Source organism: Lepisosteus platostomus, chromosome 18 (assembly GCF_059453375.1).
Source record: "Lepisosteus platostomus isolate fLepPlt1 chromosome 18, fLepPlt1.hap1, whole genome shotgun sequence".
In the NCBI taxonomy this organism is placed as follows: Eukaryota; Metazoa; Chordata; class Actinopteri; order Semionotiformes; family Lepisosteidae; genus Lepisosteus; species Lepisosteus platostomus.
In genome coordinates, this window is record NC_142628.1 from 141,678 (window position 1) to 157,632 (window position 15,955).

General features: G+C 40.5%; 1 protein-coding gene across 6 annotated transcripts in view; it reads right to left on the reverse strand.

The window, feature by feature from the left end:
- The window catches only part of phrf1 (PHD and ring finger domains 1), a 31,583-nt gene extending 15,645 nt beyond the window's left edge, over positions 1-15,938 (reverse strand). For 5 of the 6 annotated variants that reach the window (XM_088611654.1, XM_088611653.1, XM_088611655.1 and 2 more), the window contains exons 1-8: positions 12,218-12,351; positions 6,863-6,980; positions 6,453-6,569; positions 5,610-5,800; positions 5,105-5,188; positions 2,693-2,814; positions 1,673-1,764; positions 119-297 (exon numbers count right to left, since the gene is read on the reverse strand). In XM_088611654.1, the coding sequence (XP_088467780.1) occupies positions 119-297; positions 1,673-1,764; positions 2,693-2,814; positions 5,105-5,188; positions 5,610-5,800; positions 6,453-6,569; positions 6,863-6,956 (879 nt within the window). In that variant the 5' untranslated portion in view covers positions 6,957-6,980; positions 12,218-12,351. Of the gene's footprint in view, positions 1-118; positions 298-1,672; positions 1,765-2,692; positions 2,815-5,104; positions 5,189-5,609; positions 5,801-6,452; positions 6,570-6,862; positions 6,981-12,217; positions 12,352-15,815 lie in introns of those variants that run through there. The other variant, XM_088611652.1, reaches the window with a different exon arrangement.
- Positions 15,939-15,955: the final 17 nt, after the last annotated feature.

Here is a 15,955-nt window from a genome sequence, read left to right on the forward strand (position 1 = left end):
TGCTGATCCTACCACACAGTCTGCTCCTTTTAACAAGACCATACACCACAAAATAAAGCAGTTGGTTTTCAGCTTCCAGCTCAGCCAGCCCTCGGGAAGCCGCGCAGGGCCTGGATACCTGCATGTTGCGGGCCTGCGAGATGCGGTTCCTGTTGACATTAGCGCGCACTCTCTCACTCTGCCGGGTCCTGGCGATGGCGCGGGTCTGCCCGGTGGTGGGGCGCAGGCGGCTGGTGGAGGGCACCACGTCTGCCATCAGCACAGCCACCTCGTCCTCGTCCACGTCCTCTTCTTGAGCTGCAGGAAATGATGTGCAGCCTTGGGATGGGTGTGATAGCATGCACAGTTTTTACAGAACCTTCTCTTCCCTCTGCTTTGGCTCATCTAGACAATATAAACACCTGCGGCGTATTACTATTTATAGATTATAGTTCAGCATTTAATACTATAATCCCATTCAAGATGGTCATCAAGATCTTGGAGCTGGGACTTAATATTTCTCTCTGTAACTGGATCCTGAACTTCCTGACAGGCAGACCTCAATCTGTGAGAATAGGCAACATCTCCTCCACTCTGATCCTCAACACAGGATTCTTCCAGGGCTGCGTGCTCAGTCCCCTGCTCTACTCCCTGTTCACCTACAATTGTGTGGTTAGACATAGCTCCAACTCCTTCAAGTTAGCTGACAACACCACTATTTTAGGTCTGATCACAAATAATGATGAAATGAGTACAGGAAAGAGACTGAGGACCTGGTGCTATGGTGCCAGGACAACAAACTCTCACTCAACATCGGCAAAACTAAGAAGCTGGTTGTTAACTTCAGGAAGCAGAGAGTACACCCCACCCTTGCCTATATGAATGGGGCTGCTGTGGAAATGGACATTCAAATCACCAATAATCTGACCTGGCCCCATGACTTCGATGAAGTAATCACAAGAGCACACCAGTGCCTCTACTTCCTCAGGAGACTCAGAAGATTTGGTATGCCTTCACAAATACTCACACAATTCTACAGATGCACTATAGAAATTATTCTCACTGGAATCATTACAGTTTGGTATAGCAAATTGTAAGTTGATGAACACAGAAAACCACAGAACGTGGTGGAGACAGCTGAGGTCATTACTGGTACAGAACTTCATTCCATCCAGACCATCTTCACCACGCACTGCCTCAGAATGGCAAATGATATTATCAAAGACCAAACCAAGCTGGCATAAGATTTAAGAGTATAGAATCTGGACTTCTATGTTCAAAGAAAGCTTCTTTCTCACAGCCATAAGACTCCTAAAAATCACCTCTTTAATTCCCCCAGCCCCACTTATACTACTGTTTTTTGCACTAAACTCAAAATACTGCCACCACTTTAATTCTGATGCTTCCTAAGATTATAGCTGTAACCACGTTCCTCTCCCCAAGAACGTGTGATGTTACTTTCTATTTAATCTTTGTCATCTTTTAATGTTACCTGTTGTGACATTTGTCATGTGAGGAAACACTGCATTGTACTCAGGTACACATGACAAACATGCACTTGGATTTTTCTGGCACAGAAAGAGGCCATGTGTCAGGCTGGACAACCATGCCTCTTTTTTTTAAATGGATAAAAAGTATAGGGAAACAGGACTATGATCAAATGGGAATATGAAGGTGCACAACACATGATTACCTTGAGATGGATTATTTACAGCACATTCTGGGCAAAACCATTCCTCTACAGGAACTGCATCCAGAGGAGGAACGAGACACTCCATGTGGTACCTGAAACAAATCAACAAGATGGAGTCGCTTCAGTCACTTCTCATCCACATCAGCAAGAGTGTAAACTGCTGAAGCTTCAGAAGAAGGTTAATGTTTACACTGAAGAGTAAGAGACAAGTAAAAAGTCTTCAGCTGTGGAGCTCTCTGTGGAGGCCAGAATAGCAATTCGACTGGGTGAACAGTGATCGGCTCATCCCACGGGTTCCCAGATTGCTGCCTTTCACACTTTCCTTGGATTTCCAAGTTCTTTCACTTCACAGCTGAAAATCCCAGGTCCTGAGGGGCCAGATTCAGAACCCTGCTGGCTTTCTGGGTCTCTTGACCTCTCCAAGAGCTGAAGACCCCTGAGGAGTGTTAAACTCAGGGAGGTCATCAAGAACAGAGGAGGGGTGAAACCTTCCAGAGCTGGAGTTGTGAACCCCTGCTTCACACTTCACGTCACCCCCAGCCCTTTGTACCTTTTCTTCAGCCCCCCCATCCCTCATTCCTGCCTGGCTCCCCCTCTCCTTTAGAGGAACACTCATGAACTGAAACTTTGTAACATTCACTTTCTACTCTTCTCCATGGAACTAAGCAATTCTTGTTTCATTAACCTAATTAGATCAACTCAAAGTAAGAGTAAGACCCTTAAACCATTATTTCTTCAGTTTAAATACTTAATCCTCACAGCGCACCATTTTACCTGATTTTCTGAACTGTTTGGTAACAGATAAAAAAAATTCTCAACTTAATTAGATATACCTTGACTTTACCAACCTAGATCCACACCAGTGGAAAAATACATGAGACTGAATAAAAGCAAACTGGGACTTACTGTCACCACTCAGAACACGGCATTTCAGGTTTTTGCCTCCAGTGAGAAAAGTACCTTAGTGCCTAGTGTTTGTTCACACACCAGGCTTGGAGCTGGCCCAGCTGCTGCCCTTACCCAGCATCACAGCCATCGCAGAGCAGCAGGCGATCTTCGCGGTCACTCCTTCCACACACCTCGCAATTTGTCTGCTCATCCACCTCCTGCTCGCTGGTCTTAGCGGTGGTCTGAATTGGTATCTTGACAGTAAGACAAGAAACTGCCATCAGAACTGCACATAATCTCTGCAAACCCCAGTGACAGACCTGTAAGTCTCCTAGATTTGGCTCCAGAGCTTGTCTTGGCTTTTAAAATGATCCTATTGGCAAGTTACAACATGACCTAGCTTTGCACTTCGTCTTTGATCACAGTGACGCTTATTTTCTGTGGTGTGACACACATGATATATTGGCCTCACTAACCAACACACAAATGTCAAGTCCTGGTGTTACGAGGGGAACTGCAATGCTATTTTTATATTACGGAGTTAGAAATAATCTGCTTTGATGAGTGTATATCAAATCACAACGAAAGTAAAATGTACACAGCAACATGTAAAACTTCCAATTTACATCACAAGATAGACAAGATTTCCAGGTATACACAGCACCATATCCTGCGATTCAGAACAGGGCAACCAAACTTCCTATGACATGTTGAGGCCTCTTACTTGTAAACAAGCGGGCTTGTGAAAACATCTCTTCTAATCCAATAGAACTATCACTCTCAACTTTGAAATGGTTTTGCCGATAAATACCCCTTACTTGTTACCTCTGCATGCAGATCATGTTGGAAGATTTCTGCGGTGCAATGTCTGCTGCACAAACTGTACTAATTTGCATCTACATCACATTAATCATCACGGAGACTAGTGAGCAGGAAAGGCAGGATCACGTCACAAATTTGTGTGAACTCATGCTCTTGCCCATTGCGAGACCAGCAGTTTATGCCAACAATGGCGACTGTTAAGACCCCATGGGTCTAGGGGTAAAGGGGTGTAAACATTTAGGATGATTTTTGGATGCAGATGGGTTCTGGTGAGGGACTAGCAAGTGATGGTGCAAAAGTGATTACTATAAGGTGAATAAATGACTGGTATGTAATAAGACACAATAACACACAGGGGTAGGGAACTAGAGTGGTGCCAAAGAAAAGAAAATAACAAACAAAATGGAACTGGCTAAGAAAATGAGGGAAGCTAACCTAACTACAAAAGAAAACGTGAAACACAGCGTCTTCAAAAACCCTAGCTAACTTTCACTGACTACCCAAAACCATACAAGACAAATGGCACTCACCCATACTAAACTAGGGTGACTAATACAAAAATAAACTAAGTGTGTAGAACGTTCACTGTTCAACTGTTCTGTTCAAAGTTTATTTATCAAATGCACAACAATACGGCGTGCAGCAGTAGTTGCTGGCAATTAAATGTCTTTTTCTGCGAGCTCACAAAAATACCCAACAACCTAAACTAACCCCGTACACAAAAGTGAACTACGAATACTACGAATACAAACGAGAGTAGACCCAAGTAACAGGGTACAAAAGAAAACAGAGGTTGAACATATAACAAGTCTGGGCAAGGTAATGGCAAAATTAACGATTAACACAAACAAACGAAAGTACAAAGAGATGAACAGAAACCAACAAAAGCCAAAGCTATACAAAAATACACACACACAAAGCAAAACAACAAAGCCAAAGCAAAAACCAAAAGTGAAATGAAGCAATGCAAAACCAAGCGGGACCGAAGTCAAACGAAAGGCCTCTTCCTTCTGAAAACCTCCAACTTATATACTAAATAACCTGTACTCTGGCTGAGAAGCTGATTGACGATGACGTCATATGGAAACAATGGTGTAATGATGGACCAATGGGGGAGGGAGAACAATCAAGTTCAGGAAGTGTGGAACATAGCAACAAAACACACATGGACCACACACTGGGATGTAACAGCGACCATACAGTACCTTCACAATTTCATGCTTAAAATCAGAATTTGTAAAGTTTTGCAATAACAATAACTACTTTATTTTGTTATTGAGATTTAATAACCGGATATGAGAAATTGGAACATCACCTCTCCAAAGATCCTCACAATAACAAAACTAGATTTCATTCTGTGAAAAAGTGTTTCAGCAGATGCTGATGTTTCCAAGGTCAGCATTCACCTTGCCTTGAAAATACTCAAACTTAACATCTCCACAAGTTTTCATTTTATGCATAATGGGAATGATCATGCATTCCCATAGCATGACATCTGAGAAAAAGATTAGGTGAAGAAAGAGTGTACTCTATGTTTACAATACTATTTTATGCAATTTCATTTTATCAGATAACTAATAGTTTGCTGTTTAGAAAACATTTTCTATTTTCCTACAAAAATAGAAAATTCCATTACATAAAAAATTAAAGAAAAAAAGAGAAAAGTCTGAAATCTGTAGCCAGTGTCACACTAAAGGATTTAAAAAATTGCACCTACTGTACCTTTCTTTGAATCTTTCCTCCATAACAAGACCTCAGGCATATATTTTTATAGACTAGTCGATCCACAGGACAAGAGTTTGCATTCTAAAGAAGAAGGGAAAGATGTTTATTGCCAATAGGAGTTGTTTGTTCAGACCAGTATATAACATGGCTTCATGGATTCTTTAAGGTACCAGACCTGCAGCTGGAAAACTAACAATTTATATTCTGTCACTTCTTTTTGTAGATTTCCACTGAAAACGACTCATCACATGGATTTAAAACTACGCAGCTAAATCAATTCATTTTTGGGGTCACATGCATAGCCCCTTAGCATCATGTGAATTGCTAAAAAATGTATAAAACTGTTCTGAAACTAGGTAATCAAGAAAGAGCACATATATAGTTTTCTTTGATTAACTGCAAAACTGCAATTAACTGGCAGGTTTTTTAGCAAAACTGACCTTGCTAACAATTTTCAATCATTCAAAGCAGGTAAAAGAGCAATTTTGGTTAAATTACATACCCTAGACCACTCTAAGATGCAGTCCAAACAGAAAAAGTGTTCACAGTTCTCAGGCGTTCCCACAGCCTGATCCTGAAAGGTGTTGAGGCAGATGGGGCATTTGTCTGCGTCCTCATCCGAACTCACGTAGCCTAGGCCAGAGCTGGACCCACCGATAGCCCCTTCCAGCTCCTTCTCATTATCCTCAGGCTCTGCACACACCATTACGGAGAAACCGTCAGCTGCATTCATGTTTACAAACACACTTTAGCTGGTGCTAAATAAAAAGGATGTGACTGGAAACCTTGTTACTTGTTGCCATCAATGAAAGACATTTTAAAAAAGCACAAAATAACTATTTACTTTATCATCTTTTACCTACTGTTCTATCTGTGGCTTGTTACCACTTTCATCAGGGTATGTGCCTGTTGTTTAATAGTGTTATTTGCAAAGTTAACTACTGTATTGCAGCAGTTACAGCTTTTAAATAGTTTCTCACAGCTGTATGATTACTTTGCACTTATCTAGATTAAATTACATTTGCAGGTGTCTTGAACAGTGTCTAAATATTTTTGTATTTCCAATAGTTTCCCACTCCTATTTTTACCTATAAATTTTAAGTGTACTATGCCAGCATCATGATACATTATACTCAACTAAGAAGAGCTGGGGCCCTGTTACAGATCCCTGTAATACTGCTGTAATTGTATCATTCCACTTACACATTCCTCTTACCATGACTCTCCCATTTCTGGGCAGAATTAACCATGCATGCAGCACGTCAACACCTATTTATAACTACATCATTCAGGTTCAGAGCCAATCTTTGATATGAAACTTAATCATTTTACAGCATATCCTTACCATCACTATCCCCCGCTTCGTCTTCATCAGCATTGGCGCCATTCTCTTCATCATCCTCTTCCTCACTGTCTGTCTCCTCTTCTTCAGAGTCCTCTCCCTCTTCATCACTGGGCTCGTCTGCAGGCAAGGAGAGGAAGAAAACAGGACATCACAAAATATACCCCTGCATGCCCTGCACCAGGTTGGAGTGTGGGAGGAAGGCCTGCTTGGTCCTCCTTCCCACCATGCAGCTGCAAGGGCCAAGGCAAGGAGTCCAAGGCAAGTGGGTAACGTCTCATACAGACAGCATAAAAATGGAATTCCACAGCACAAATACAATTTACACCTCTGCAGTTCTGTGGGGGGGTGGGGGATCACCTGTTAAGACATTGTTTGAAGCTGAGGATTCAAGCACATTTTAGAAGTCTTACCTTCATCAGTGAGTACAAAGACAGCTTGTCTTTTGCCTTTTCCTAGGGAGGCATTCCTGTTGATCATCTGGTTCTGGCTGTCATCATCATCCATGGCGGAGCATCAGAAAGCCACCCACTGCCAAACAAGTGTGCGTAGAGGGGTTAGGAAGACACCATGAATTTTTTTCTCACTTCCTTTCTAAAGCGGTTTTTATCTAATCCTTTCCTTACACTACTAAGTCAGCCAAGAACACACTCTCATGGACAATGATCCCTGAAAGACAGGGAAGACAAATCAATGAAACAGAAGCAGCAGGACATGGTAATATTAACAAGTGCAGATATCAGGCAGAAATAATTTAACCACGGATACAAATACACACATCCTCAGACATGAAAGTGGATGGTTTCTGCTCAGAAACGTCTTCAGATTGTTCCAGTCATCTGAAGCGGTCATGTTCAGTCTGGCTCAAAAATGGCAACAGTTCCTGGAAGGCTGAACTTGATAAAGGTGCTATGTCTGTAACTGTAAAATGGCAAAGAGAACAGTGGTGGTTTCAAACTCCATAATAAGATGTTTAGAGACAACCAATGAAAGAAAGATCATGGATGCAACAGAGAGGAAGAGCAATATTAGACCTCATGTTTCCCAGCAGCAGTCTATAATCTAAGACGGGGAGTAGAGACTTGTGTAGACTGAACTTGTGTAGATCCAGAGGAATGCGTAAAAGCTGATTTGCAGCAGTACTTGTACTTCTCCTTTAGCTTGTATGCTATTAATATGAGCTTGAAAGCAAAGCCAATGTGCGCCCAGATGTTTATACATTTCTAAGCAATGACTTGTTATAACCTCATCTTAAAATAAAAAGAATAATAAGAAAGAATTTCAAATCAGAGAAAGCCTTTTAAATGTTGTTAAAGTTCAGCTACAAGTAGTTATGTTATCAAATAAATCACAGAGTATGAAGTATTATTATTATTATCCCGGCGGCTGTCAGGGTGTATAACGCTGCCCGAGGCTAGGACTGTTAGCCCTTCATTTGCTCGTCTATGGACAGCATGTTGTTCCATTATACTTTTTGAACAATCAATCTGTATAAACCTATGCACATTGTGCACATATTTTATTGTTTTTACAGTGACTAGGATCATCATATTTTGCACACACCTATGTATTTATTTATTTTGTATATATTTTGTATAACTTTTCGTCTACTCTGATGTCTGTTTTTGCTTGTCTTGGGCTGGACTGCTGAAACACATCAATTTCCCTACGGGATCAATAAAGTCTTATCTATCTTCATGTCATTATAAATGGGCTGGAGCTGACTGGGGGGAAGCCCTGACCAGACTCCAGCGCCCCCTGGTGGACATCTGTAAAACTGGACACAGCCAGAAATTAATCCAAAAGTTGAAAAGGTGTCCAGTTTTGGTCCTGCAGAGCCCCATCCAGACAGGTTTTTCTAGGTCACCAACGGATCACCAAAGCCTAAAGGCTTGAAATAATTGAATGTAATTAAAATCATTTATAGATTAAGTGTTCGGGTCTTTCAGCTCTCAGGCACACAAGTAACATTTCTGCTCCTAGTTGCACTCAACAGAGATGGTTACGAGGGGATATGGTTCAAGTGTTTCAAATTCTCAAAGGCACCAACAAAATGAACACAGAATCATCAGTGAAACAAGCGATCTAGAGGACAAAAGCAAACTAATGGGAAGTGAATGTAACACACAAATGAGTTCTGAATATATTATAAAGCCACAGATTACACCAGCTACTGTGGAAAACAACAGCACAAAAACAAACAATATCAGCTGCAACCAGAGACAGAGTGTAGCTTCAGGGTAACAGGGAACCTGTTAACCACTACAAGTGGAGATCTGTAGGGACTAGACATGTCTTCTCAAACCACTTCACATGCTAATACCCCTCAGGGTGATTTCAACAAAACCTGCACTCGTCGCAAAAGAAGAGTCACTCACACAGCGGCACCTGTTGTGTGAAGCATCTCTGGTGAACATTGATCTTCTGTGTGGCCAACTAGCTGCACCCTGGCGTTTTTCCATAGAGCAGAGCTGCTCGAGGAAAAATGATCACAAAGAAGAATGATGAGCCAATCTTCACGAGATGTCCTGACTCATGGTCTTCCATACTGGCGGACTGTGTTCGGCTCCAACATCCTGCCCAGTTAAAAATCCTGGGCTGGGAACATCCCAACCTGCAGGGCCAGTCTGGCCTCCAGAACACAGATGGCACAGAAGCATTCTTCTCATGATAAACAGGTCATTCCTTCCTTTCTGCTTTTCTTTCTTTTCCCCAGGAACAACATTCATAAAAGGCCGAATTACTCTGCCCAATCAACTCTCCCTCTAACAAGATGATTTACAGGTTAAGCAACAGTCAAGTAATTCAAGCATGACACAGGCAGCCAGGAAGGCTCAATTAATCAATATGACAAAAAACATCAAATTCATATCCAATAACCATCTGCTTTGCTAAAAACATTCACAAAGTGATGTTTCTTGTGATGCTCAATGTAATGAATTTTTAAATTAAACCATCCGATCTAAAATTCGTATTGTAGTCTACAGAGTATTTAGCAATGCTGTTTCTTGAGTCAAGCTGATTTCAAGCAAATTCCACCTAGTGGCTCAATTAATAATAATAATAATAATAATAATTGCTTACACTTATACAACGCTTTTCTGGACACTCCACTCAAAGCGCTTTACAGGTAATGGAAATCCCCTCCACCACCAATGTGCAGCATCCACCTGGATGTAGTGCGCCAGAACGCTCACCACACATCAGCTATCAGTGGGGAGGAGAGCACAGTAATATAGCCAATTCATAGAGGGGGATTACTAGGAGACCATGATTGGTAAGGGCCAGTGGGAAATTTGGCCAGGATGCTTGAGTTACACCCCTACTCTTTTCAAGAAACGCCCTGGGATTTTTAATGACCACAGAGAGTCAGGACCTCGGTTTTATGTCTCATCCGAAGGACGGCACCTTTTTACAGTGTAGTGTCCCAATCACTATACTGGGGCATTAGGACACACATGGACCACAGGGTGAGTGCCCCCTGCTGACCCCACTAACACCTCTTCCAGCAGCAACCTTAGTTTTTCCCAGGAGGTCTCCCACCCAGGTACTGACCAGGCTCACACCTGCTTAGCTTCAGTGGGTTGCCAGTTGTGAGTTGCAGGGTGATATGGCTGCTGGCTAACAATTAACACAGCTGGAACAAAGACCCGCAAGTGAGGGCAGTCCCAGGACAAAATCTGGGAACCTCTGAGCCACTGAACAGGTCTTTGTGGGCTACAAACAGAATAAACTGAAATTGGGCTACTGGGGAGTGTAGCCCTATAGTGATGGTAAGAGCTTCTTTTTCTTCCTGCTTTTGAAACTGCTTCTTTTCCAAAAGCTGGCAGCCTAGTAACTTCATACTAGGGAGGAATCCTGGGACAGATTCGCCATTAAATAAGTAATAATAATAATAAATTCGATTCTGGCTTAACATTCGACCCACATGTACAGCATACTGTCAAAACATCTTTTTTTCACCTTAGAAATATCGCAAGACTACGCCCTATGCTATCATTAACTGTGGCTGAAAAGCTGATCAACATATTTGTATTCTCTCGAATTGACTACTGCAATGCTCTGCTCCCTGGGGTATCTAAATCTACTCTGAACAAGCTGCAGTATGTCCAAAATTCAGCAGCCAGAATCCTGACCAGATCTAGTGCAAGTGTTCACATTACTCCTATCCTGGAGTCCTTGCACTGGCTTCCGGTCAAATTCCGCGTAGACTTTAAAATCCTCATGCTCACCTACAAGGCTTTACATGGCTTGGCACCTCACTACCTGTCTGAACTTTTATCGCCCTACTCCCCACCTCGCAACCTCCGCTCTTCAAATTCTGCCCTCCTTACTGTCCCCCAAGCCCGTCTACATTGTATGGGCGACAGGGCCTTCTCCTGCTATGCCCCCAAGCTCTGGAACTCCTTGCCCAAGGATATTAGAGAGTCACCTTCTCTAAACTCCTTCAAATCCAGACTCAAAACCCTCCTTTTCAGAAAAGCCTTTACTTAACTGGTTCCATTCTTCACCCCTCTGCTCTTCTTAATACCATCTTCCACAGTCTCCTCTATTGTTATTGTTGTATTGCTGTAATTATAATTGTGTCCTGTCTTGTGAAATTTTTCTTATTTATTGTTGTAGTCTTCTTATTTATTGTTATTGTCATCCTGTAAAGCGCTTTGAGAAGCCACCTTTAAAGGCGCTATATAAAATAAAGTTTATTATTATTATTATTAAATAAGTGACAGAAATCAGGGTCCCAGTTAACCAACATGAAGACCTGACACACATATTCAAAAGTCTCCTCCTCATGAACTGCTGCACAGTCTGAAGTGAGAATAACAACCAAAGCATTTACATGTTTGTCACTTGAGAAGTTGCTCTTCACCAGCAACATATCATGAGCAAGTCTGGGAAGAGCAGTCTGTGATCAAACCACCACTTTGTTCCTTCTGCAGAGATGCATTTCAGACAAAGAAGAAAAAAAAACAGCTCTTAAACTAAAGGTGTTTGGACAGTGGATTCCCCAGCTACTGCTGTCCTGGAACACTAGTAGACTTGAAACTTCAGACTTTGAAGGTTTGGAGGACAAACCCCCACCCCTACAAGTTTGCTTCAAGTGAAAACCGACCCACAGCCGTAAAAACGCATTTATCGTTGAGCTGTAATGTTCTAAAGATCTAAAAAGCAATTCTATAAGTAAGTCGACCTAAAAAGTTACAATAACACAGTTAAGGAAATGTTAAAAACTGACTTATAAGAAAGGTGTCATCCTCGCCACGTAAACAATTTTTTGGTTATGCTAACCCAGGCCGAGCGCTAGACATGCTTGCACACTCGGTAATTCAACTCCAAAGGCGTTCTGCTTCTTACAATTCCACCTAATTATTGTTAAATTGGCTGAACACAGCTTGTTCTCCTCCTAGACAAACTATATTGTGTTGATGGAGTAACCGTCGCAGCTTCTCAGAGCCGTGAAACTGAGCATGAAATGGTTTTAGTCTTAAAAACAGCTACCATAATGTCACTGTAAAATTGCATTTAATATTTACAGACTAAATTTAAAAAGGAGAAGTGCATATTTACACTTTGCTTCAATTAGATCTGTCTGGGGCCTTTTTTATGATCCCCTTGTTAGGAAGCACTTTCCGAGTCTAAATTTAACAAACACAATCTAGATGACGAGATACCTGTACCTAACCTCTCTCCCTTACAGTACTATACATCGCAGACTCTTTGATTACATTTACGCAATAATGTGTGTTTATATTCGGTTTAAGACCTACCCTGGGCAGCTGTTGGAGGCTTAATTTGGCTGTTTTGAAGACCAGGGTCTGTGCGCTAAGCGATAGTACCGGCTGAGCAGAGCGCCGGAAACAGCCGAACGGGCCCGATTCGCTGCGACACTCTTAAAGCTACAGGGCGACTTACAATAAGGCAGCTACGTCTTTATTGTTACACAAAACGTAGCAGCCTACCTTTCAGACATGTGCATCGATAGGAACACCATATATTTGTTTTACCATGTTGGCTAATAAATCAAAAACCTTTTTTTTTAAAGAATTTTTTATTAAACTTGCAAATAATTTACAAATACAAATACAATCAGAGGATCAAATTAGGTATAAGCAAACAAACACAAACAGAAAAGTAAACAATTAACCGCCAGAGGTAATAGGTAAGTTATATGATTAACTTGTATTTTTTACATATATCATATGTTTTCCGTGCTTTATTATTTCTCACATTTTTAATAGAATTTAAATAATGTTTCAGCTCCACCTCAAAAGAACTAAAAAGGGGAGTATTATTAGACCATTTGGATTTATGGATGTGAAATTTACCAAGAATGATTAATAAATTGACTATAAATAAATGCTCTTTTTCCAAATTTTCTACTAAACAATACAATAAAATGTCAAAATCCTTCAATCTAAAAAACACCTTTAACTTCCTGCAAACAAAACTCTGTAAATCCGTCCAAAACAACTTCACAAACCTACACCTAACAAATAAATGCACCAAAGATTCCTTTTCCGCCCGACAAAAAACACACAGATCATCCTGCTCATGCTTAAATTTAAAAAGTACTAATTTCACTGGATAAAACTTATGAATGATTTTAAACGATATCTCTTTAACTTTATTGGTAATACAAAATCTATCAGGAATTGTCCAAACTAACTTCCAGTTTATATTTTCAAACATTGCATTCCAAAAAGACAAACAAGAAGGGATAAGATGGGGTTTACAAAGATTTCTAATATGAGTATTGTTACACTTCTTATCCTTTATTTCCACGCCATCCAAGAATAAATCAGTTGTAGGACCCAAAAGAACGTCAGTCCTATTAACACTTTGACTGGCTTTTAATAAGCACACTACACCTTCCGGAATGGCATCAAAAATAAATCAAAAACCTAGCGCTAGAGAGCTAATAGTGTCTGACGACAACGATAGCCAATTAGGCTACGGCTACACATGCACCACCCCACTACATTTACATAATTTTCTTATTGGTCACAAAAAATACAGCGAGCCAATAGCAAATCACATACGATTTAAAAAATCGTAACATTAAAAAACAAATCATGTAACGCAAACAAGGGAAAAAAATCTTCAATTACTTTGGACTGATTAGGTAGGCCTAGGATCAATCATGGCGGACCTGGGCCCACCCAGGCGCACCCGTGACTACGCCCCTTGGTGAAAGTATAACATTTAAACATCCGAAAACACTGCGCGCTTTTTGGAACCTACCTAAAGGCGGTTGAATAATATTCATAGTTCCTATTAAATTAGTAAGAATTGAGCAGGAGTAATCTGCGAGAAACGTTTTTTTTTATTATTACACCTTTAAGAACAACTTATCTTGCTGTTATTCCAACATGCCTTAATGTATGTTTCTACTTAACTCGAACTAGCAGCCCGTTTTAATTGAACAGCGCCCCTTTAATGCAAACGTTTGGTTACTTCGCCTAATGTTTTATTTCTTGACAAGATCATATAAAGCAAAAGTGCTTGTTTTAAACAGAAGTGAGCATTTCCTTACTGTATTTATGTCGTTTATTTATAGGCTATAGGTTAAAGTGAAAGAGTTTGGTACTGTTATCATATCCTAGATACAGGCCGAGTTTAAACCGGGTATTTCACATTGAAAACGAAGCAGAATTATTTTTATTTTTTTGCTTTGTTCTACTCTTTAGGTATTGAATGTATTGCTCTGTAAACCGTGTATTGTTCATTTTACATTACTGGTTTTTAAGGACTTGACTGTTTTGAAAGTAAATCACTTTAGACAACTCGTGGCATCAGTTATTACAATAATAATTACCCTACATATTTTCATGTCCACCATTTAATATATTCTGTCATTAAATGAATACATTATTTTTGTATATAGTATATGGTGGTGTTAATTCATTTCTTATGCCCCAGTGGATTAAATTTAGACCTAAATGGGCTCTTCAATTTGTATTATTGTTACCGAGCGACCTCCACAAAACAGCACGAAGAACTGAAAGTTTAATTCGCAAAGTTTCTATGACTTTCGATTTGAATCACACGTTGACAGCTTTTATTTGAGATGCAAATAAGACAAACTGAGTTTAAGATAAACCCGAATTTCCACTCCACGCGGAGTGGCACAGGCATTTAAGGACAAAACTGCTCAACATAGGATGAAGAAGCTTTATAATTACTAATGCTTGTAACTCGTACACACATTCAGATGCCTTGGTGGTGGTGGAGGGGAGACCCCATCACCTGTAAAGCGCTTTGAGTGGAGTGTCCAGAAAAGCGCTATATAAGTGTAAGCAATTATTATTATTATTATTATTATTATTATTATTATTATTATTATTATTATTAAAGATTCGTGTAAAATGGTTTCGTTTCTGGGGAGAAGAAGAGGTACATAACAGATTGCAAGGACACAGCTTTAAAATGTATCTGCTGAAACTGCGCCTCATTTTTAAGGAGCCCTGGGATAGGTCTGAGCTAAACTCAAGGAAATCGCGTCGTTAAGAGCGTTAAATTAAACCTTATCATGCAGGTGCGAATTCAGTTTAAAGGAACTCCCATTTTTTCATAAAGTTTGACTGCCACACACAATAAATTTATTGAGTGAATTGTATTCATCGTGGGGTTTTTTAACACAGAAAAATGAACGAAAGTTATTGCACTGCATTTGTAGTCTCGAAACCTTGAAATATTAGGTGTGGACTACTACCCATATATATGTACATAGAGGTTAGGTTGGTCTTACAACCTCAGATGTTGACTCTACCTTGTCAGATGAGTGTGAGGATATATTGTATATATATATACAGACAGATAGATGCGTATGGTATTAACCGACCTTTGAAGCAAATTTGATAATCATATTTATGCAATAAAACTTTTCCACCGCGTTCAGCGTTCTGCAATCCCGTATATTTTTGCCGAGCAGGTTTTCAGCTCTCGAAGAACATTTTATAGTTTAAATTTACAGAGAGCGGAGCACCCAATACGTGCTGTCGCACACGCGTGCTTTCAAGAATGTTCTTCGTGTTTTGAGCAAATGTTTCTGCCTGCTGCCCGCCCCCCTTCACACCAGCCCCCACGTATTGGAACACGAGCATTGCATCACTAGTTAGTCCCAGAAGAAATCTGGGAATCTCAGTGCAAACCCGGGAGAGCGACCCTTTTATTTTCACAGATAATGAAGAATTCGACTGAACAGTTTTGGAAGAAATTATATGAATTTGACAACTTTTTTCTCTGCATTTACATTACAAATGATTTCCCAGTTCTGACAGAAACAACCTTCTTATGGGACAGGGAATTCGTGGCCCAGGATAGGATAGGGGACTATTAGCGCATGCAGTTTTTCAACGTCATTACCTCCCCCTGTTTCCTTTAAATGAGGCCAGGGCGTTTGACAGTGATAGGTTCCGTCACTCTGCAGTTTTTAAATATTTCAAGCGAATGATCCCAGATGCGATTTACGCTTTGTAAGCAGCGTGACTGTGGTGTTGCTGGCG